This window comes from Crocodylus porosus, unplaced genomic scaffold (genome assembly GCF_001723895.1).
Source record: "Crocodylus porosus isolate Cpor-Errol unplaced genomic scaffold, CroPor_comp1, whole genome shotgun sequence".
Taxonomy (NCBI): domain Eukaryota; kingdom Metazoa; phylum Chordata; order Crocodylia; family Crocodylidae; genus Crocodylus; species Crocodylus porosus.
The window spans coordinates 203,233,981-203,240,260 of NW_017728886.1; the positions used below are offsets into that span (position 1 = coordinate 203,233,981).

At 41.9% G+C, this 6,280-nt stretch overlaps 1 protein-coding gene across 1 annotated transcript in view; it reads right to left on the minus strand.

Annotated features, from left to right (window-relative positions):
• The window catches only part of LOC109318787 (transmembrane protein 68-like), a 120,375-nt gene extending 114,254 nt beyond the window's left edge, over positions 1–6,121 (minus strand). The window contains 3 exon segments of the mRNA XM_019548180.1: positions 63–256; positions 1,651–1,815; positions 5,799–6,121. Coding sequence (XP_019403725.1) covers positions 63–256; positions 1,651–1,815; positions 5,799–6,081 — 642 coding nt within the window. The 5' untranslated portion in view covers positions 6,082–6,121.
• Positions 6,122–6,280: the final 159 nt, after the last annotated feature.

The window sequence follows — 6,280 nt, forward strand, 5'->3', positions numbered from 1 at the left end:
ATTTGTCTGCCAATAACCTTGAATATATTGAAATGATTGATGCTCACAGGTATGTTACTCACCACTCTTGCATCTATAGCCAGGTGAGCAAAGCCTTTACGATGACCCCATACAACTTTGTAAGTTTGGTCACTAAAGAAGGCTTCTCGAGCACCACCTGGTGCAATACCCACAAGTTCACCATTTTTCAGTGCGATCATACAGTCTTCCCTTGTACCATGAGGTACCTTAAGAAATTCTAGAAGTAGTTTAAAGCCTGCAAAAAGTATATAGCAAATACATTATTAAAATAGAACTCAAAAACATGTCACAAGTACAGCTAGCATGTCAAAGAAAAACACAATAAAATAAAGTTTTAATAGTAAGTTAAATGGCTACATACGTAGAATATATGACCAACAAATGTGCTGAAGAAAATAAAAAGTAATGCATGAACAATGCACTTAGTCAGATACTTAAGCTGGAGAAATATGGAGAAGAACCTGTCTAATACTTGCACTTGAGGAAACCCAATACAGAATACATCTAAGTCAATATTTTTCCATAATTATTTGTACCTGTTGTACTAAGACAACCTATACTTTTAGTACAACTGATAACTAGGGATCCTGGTTCTCTCTGATTCAATTAAAAATTTGCTGAAAAAGAAAAAAAGACACCAAAATCCACATTTTTCCATGATTAAAACAATTTTTTAAAACAAAAAGTATCACAGAAAATTGTGGATTTGGGTTTTTAAGAAAACAAAACCATCAAACAAAACAAGAATACTCTGGATTTTTTTTTTTTTAAACAAAAGAGAAAACGAGGTTCCCTGACGATAACATACATATATTCCTCTTTCCTTCTTTCTCCCTTTCTTTCAAATGAAATTAATCTAAATTACATTTATTATTTAAAGCTTCCAAAATAAAAGGTGTCAGGAAATGCAAGGGATATCCCTATTCTGAAAGCCTACATGCTGGGCATTTGGATAGGCAGGGAGCATCCTGCTAGATTTAAAGACCTCCTAGAATATGCAGAGAAGTAGGAAGCACATAGTGAGCTCAATTGCTTGCAGCCAGAAGGAATCTGGCTGCTGTGTTGGGAGCCAGAGCCAGAGCAAGCCAGGATACACAGGGAGTATACTGCTAGATTTAAAGACTCCTAGAATATGCAAAGTAGGTAGCATGCTGTGAGCTATACTGCTTGCTGCCAGAAGGAGCCAGAGCCAAAGGGCTCCTCAAGTGCTTGGGAGGAGGCAGAAGGGCTTGGGTTTTTTTATGTCAGCTTGTGTGATACTTGAGGACCGTGTTATTTAGGAGGAGTGACTGACAAGCTCCTCAGGGAAGAAAACCATCTTTCTAGTGCATAAATAGTTCAGTGAAATTCCTCATTACAAGATCAGTAATAATGATCCTGCCCTGGGAATTTTAGAATCTCAAAAGGGGAAAGAACAAAGAATTGTGCGTAAACCGTATGCAAATTTGAGATGTGTGCGTTACATTCCCCCAACATCTAAAATTCACCGTCAGCGTGCAGTATGAGCATACATGACTGTGCTAATCATGTATCTCACAAGTATTATGGATACGAAGTGCATTTCAGTACAACATAGCACGGTTTCATGTATGTGAAAGCATTTAACTAATTACAATAAAAGAATTTTACCTGGTAGTTTATGGAGTATGTGATCAACTACGGAGACGCACATCCGGTGTGTCAAGATAAAGTACCTAACTACAAAGAAGACGTAATCTACAGGAATAGCGCCATGGTAAAAAATAACAACACCTGGTCCTTCTGGTATGTTTTCCAAACCATGAAGTTCATAACCTATTTGAAGTAAAAAGTACAACACAGTTAATGTTAATTTTAGGATATTCAAATTCGAAGTATTAGGTTTTTGTTAGAAAGGAGCATGAACTTAAGCAGCAAGCAGTACAGAGCAGGTACGTCAAGAACTTCCAATGCTTGGTACCTTAGTAAGAATTTGGGCCCAGATCATAAAAGGCATTTAGAGATGTTTCTACAGAGCACAGCACAACCCAAGTGATTTAGACACTTCAGCATGACTTAAGAATTGAAGAGCACAAGTGTAGACATAAGTACCACATTCTCTCACGTACAACACACCCCCAAATAAAAAATAGAGTCGGGGGGGGGGTAGAAGGCAAAAAAAATATAGAAGGATTTTGCATCATCATGGTTAACTGTTTCTTGGAGGACTTCCTCTATTGCATGGAGTGTGAAGGAAGTGTAACATCAGAAACTTCCTGGTGCAGCAGACTGTACAGATACCACACTTCCTCAAGACTGTTTCTAAGAGGCCTTACTCCATGTCATGTGAGGTAAGGCCTGGACCCTTGCAAAGCACAGCAACAAGATTGCTAGTTCTTTACTATACATAGTTCTCATACAAGTGTTGTTTCTACATCAAAATTCTCAACAAGATTCTATGAGTAGCTCACTTGCTACTTCAGGCACAAGCTACAATGCTCACCCAATAGTTACGGGTGCGAGCAGGTTAATACAAGACTGCTCCTTCAGTTTGCTGAGCAGACACAGTGTGAAGATGACTTCTGCTTGTATGCCATGCACTTGCTTTCAAGAGCGCTACTTTTCCAAGAAAGAAAACAGCTTCCCTATCTGAAACACACCCTCCAATTGGGGTGGCAGCTGGTTGTGGGGGGAAGGTGCATGCTTTGTGACAAAACATGATATGTAATGTTTTCAGAGAAAGTTAAAATAGTTCAGACAAAAGGAGATTTCTTGATTTCAAGAGCGACTTTTTTTTTTTTTTTTTTGGAACAAAAAAAACTCTTCCTCACCCAGAATACCAAGAACCCAGGGTCAGAACAGTCACCTGGGACGTGATAGAACTAGGAGTGCACCAGTAGACATTTTGGAGGCCGATACCAATATCTGAATTCTAAGGAGGCATATCAGCCAATACCAATCCGATTTCCAATACAGCATGGAGAGCTACCTCTAGCTGGTAAGTCCATTGTAGCGGAAAGAGGTGGGGGAAGGAAGATTGACCCGCCCCCCCTGTGGTCTGGGAGTGGGTAGGGGCAGCAGCAGGCACTGCAGGGCACAGGATGGAGCTGCAGTTTGGGGGCACTTCCCACCAGGGGCTGGGGGGGAAAAGCCTGCAGCCCCCACAAATTTCACCTTAGTTCCCTCCCAGCACCATAGCCACTGCATGTCCATCGCAGCCCCAGCTCTTCCAAGCACATAGGGAGAGGCAGCAGATGAGGCAGGAAGATCCAAGGCTTCGTTCAGCGTGGCACTGGGAGGAAGCTATGGTGAAATCTGGGGGGGCTGCAGCCCACCTACCCTGCCCCATGCAGATCCTGGGGCACACAATCTGCACCCCCGTGCCCTCCCAGGGTGCAAGCAGCTGTGGGAGCCACCCCTGAACCACAGCTCCATCACACCCTGGCTGGGCAGTGCCTGCCCCTGCCCCCTCCCTCACCATGGGGAGGAGGGGTTGATCTGCCCCCCATGCCCCTTCCACCACAACAAATTTACCAACTGGAGGCAGCTCTCCTCACGCCCAAGCTGTGCTCCTTGCTGCCCAAGTGCTGCACCGCAGCTGCGTTCATGCACAGGCATCTTTCAGCCAAATTATCGGCTGCATTGGGCTGATTTCCAATACCGTCAATTGTCTCTATATTGGTTCCAATCTAGAAAGAGTCACCTTCAAGTCAGCTAGAGTGAGACATAAAGATTACTCTCCTAGTTCCTAGATAAGCACTTCCTGGAAGAGCAGCAGGCACATTTGGGTGCTGACATCTCCACTTTTTCAGAAGAGACAGCTAGCCTAGCTCATCTAGGCAACTCTGGGATAGGCCTCATGGCTGACAATCCCAAGCAAAGACAAATGCCTGTCTCTACTCCGCAGCTGAACGTCATCTTTAAAAGGCCTATCTTGAAGAACAGAATCATGTTTCCCAGTCCCTTCTCCAAGGCCTCGCTGCAAAGTTGACATAGAATGAAAAACAGGTTTGGGGACTAAAATGGACAAGACTGGATTACATCCAGGATAACATTGGGGATTTCAGTACTACTTATGCCAAATATGAAGGTGGACTTAAAATGAAGATTTCTGTGCAAAATGAAAACATTAGACTGAAATCAAAGGAAAGCAACCCAGAAAAATTAGATCTCTGGATGATGCCAGCATCAGCTGAAGTGTAAAGGAAACTCTTATCCTGTTCTTAAAAATAAACTAATGCCAAATGAGACAGAAAATGAACAGCAGCACAAAGGGGCTGGAAGGAGGAATGGAGATACCAAAAAGAGTTTTACAGAAATCTATTTAATTTTACTCTGGAAACTGAGCCACTGCACTTGGTATTCAGTTTTCATTGGATAAAAAGAACAAAGAACAGCAGGGAAATTTCTGCCCCATCAGGAACATGGAAACAGGAACACAGGGGCCTCTTCCTTGCAGGGCAACATCTCCCACATCATCCAAGACCCCAGCAACCAGACTAAAATGAAAGAAAGACTTGCTGCCATTTCTTTTCAGTCACTGTAACTCAACTATATTTGTTTAAACAGGGAGAAGAAAGGGGAGTAGCAGTGGAAGGGGTTCTATTTCCTAAGAAATGAACGTTCAACAATAAGGTAAATAATTTAAATGAGCTGTACATCTCATTTCCAAACAGCTCTTACATAAATTCTAGAATCTTAAAGTTATATTGACATTTCTAAAAATAAGTTCTGGCAATAAACAAAAATCCCCCCTAAACATGATTCTTTAAAATTGGATCAATCCATTATAGCATGTAATGAATTGCCAGCGTTGTTGTTAGAATATGAGTATAAGTAACCATTTTTCTTTCTTGAAAAACAAACCACAAATAAAAAAAATAGTCGTTCTGTTTACCATCTAGGTACTTACAGCTCATGCACTCCCCAGTATATTCCACTTCTGCCACTTAAATAATAGACTCTTTGGGGAAGGGATTCTTGCGTACTATACAACGTCTAGCAAAAACTAGTACTGGTTTCTGAATAGGTTCACCAGGCTTGCCAACTGTCTGTAAACAACCAAGCTAAAAATGCCTGCCCACAGAATCCCTAAAAACATGAAGCAATGGGAGCCGATTGATGCTCCGTTGGGGAAAAGAAGGTGTAGCCCATGGTAATGTACAGACAACACAGTAGGGCCACTTAGTGTCTGAGCAGGAGAGCAGCACATCAAATGGAGCTCTAAGGACTTTAGGGCTCATGGGTTCTCCAAAGCTCCTTCCCCAAGCCCCAGCCATATGCTACAGCTCATGTTCTGGAAGCTACCTCCCATCTGCCTGTAACACTGATGGGTGCCAGCTATGCAGATAGAGGTCCTGGCATGGCAGACCCCGAAGAAGGACAGGAAGAAGAGTGAGACTGGTGGGAGGCAGTATGGTTGTAAGGGTGTACAGGGGACCCCTGGATTTACATGGTGTAAAACCACTGCTGCAGTCAAGTAAGGTTGCCAAACCAAGAAAAAAAAAGTTACTGAAAAGTTTGAAAATTTTCACCAACAACCTTTTTTGTTTGTTTGTTTGGAGTTTTTTTGTCATTTTAAGCACACTACATTTGGAACCAAGCCCTCATCCAGGTTCTGGCAGAAGGATTACATTTATATAACATAAAGCATGTCACTAAAAAAGGTTAGTTGTTAGTAAAAGGTTTGCAGATTGTCAGTAAAGAAAATTGTCATAGGTTAGTAATCCTGGGGTGGAAGAAGCCTAACATTTAAATTTTGGGGTCATTCACCCAAATAAAAACAGATTTAGAGCTACAAAAAAGGAAGTGTAACTTACCATGCCATATTCTTGCATACAAATCATAAAAGTATGCCCAAGTTTGCCTTGCATCATCCCAGAAATCATCAGAACGTTTTGTTTTTTGCTTAGACTTCCTGTGATAAATTGCAAAGAGAAGAGCACTGAGGAAGCCAAAGATAAGCAGCATCCAAGGAAGTAAATAAAAGGTTAATATTGAAGCCATCACCACCTTGGTGACCCCATGATTAAGACAGGTCTCCAGGTACTCCATGACATTCCGTTGTTCCAATATGTGAGAAAAGAAGCTGATAGAGATCATTGGTATCTCCCCTGCAGGCCAGTCCTGTTCTTCTTGTCCTCTCCTGTAAAGAGAGAGAAACAGAATGCAACTCCCTCCATAATCATGGCAGCTTCTAAGCTAGAGCCAAAAACAGAGAGCCTACCAACAACAATAACAGCACTAAGCATAGGGGCTAATGTAAGTATAAGATCCATTCAGATAATTATTTTACTGTGTG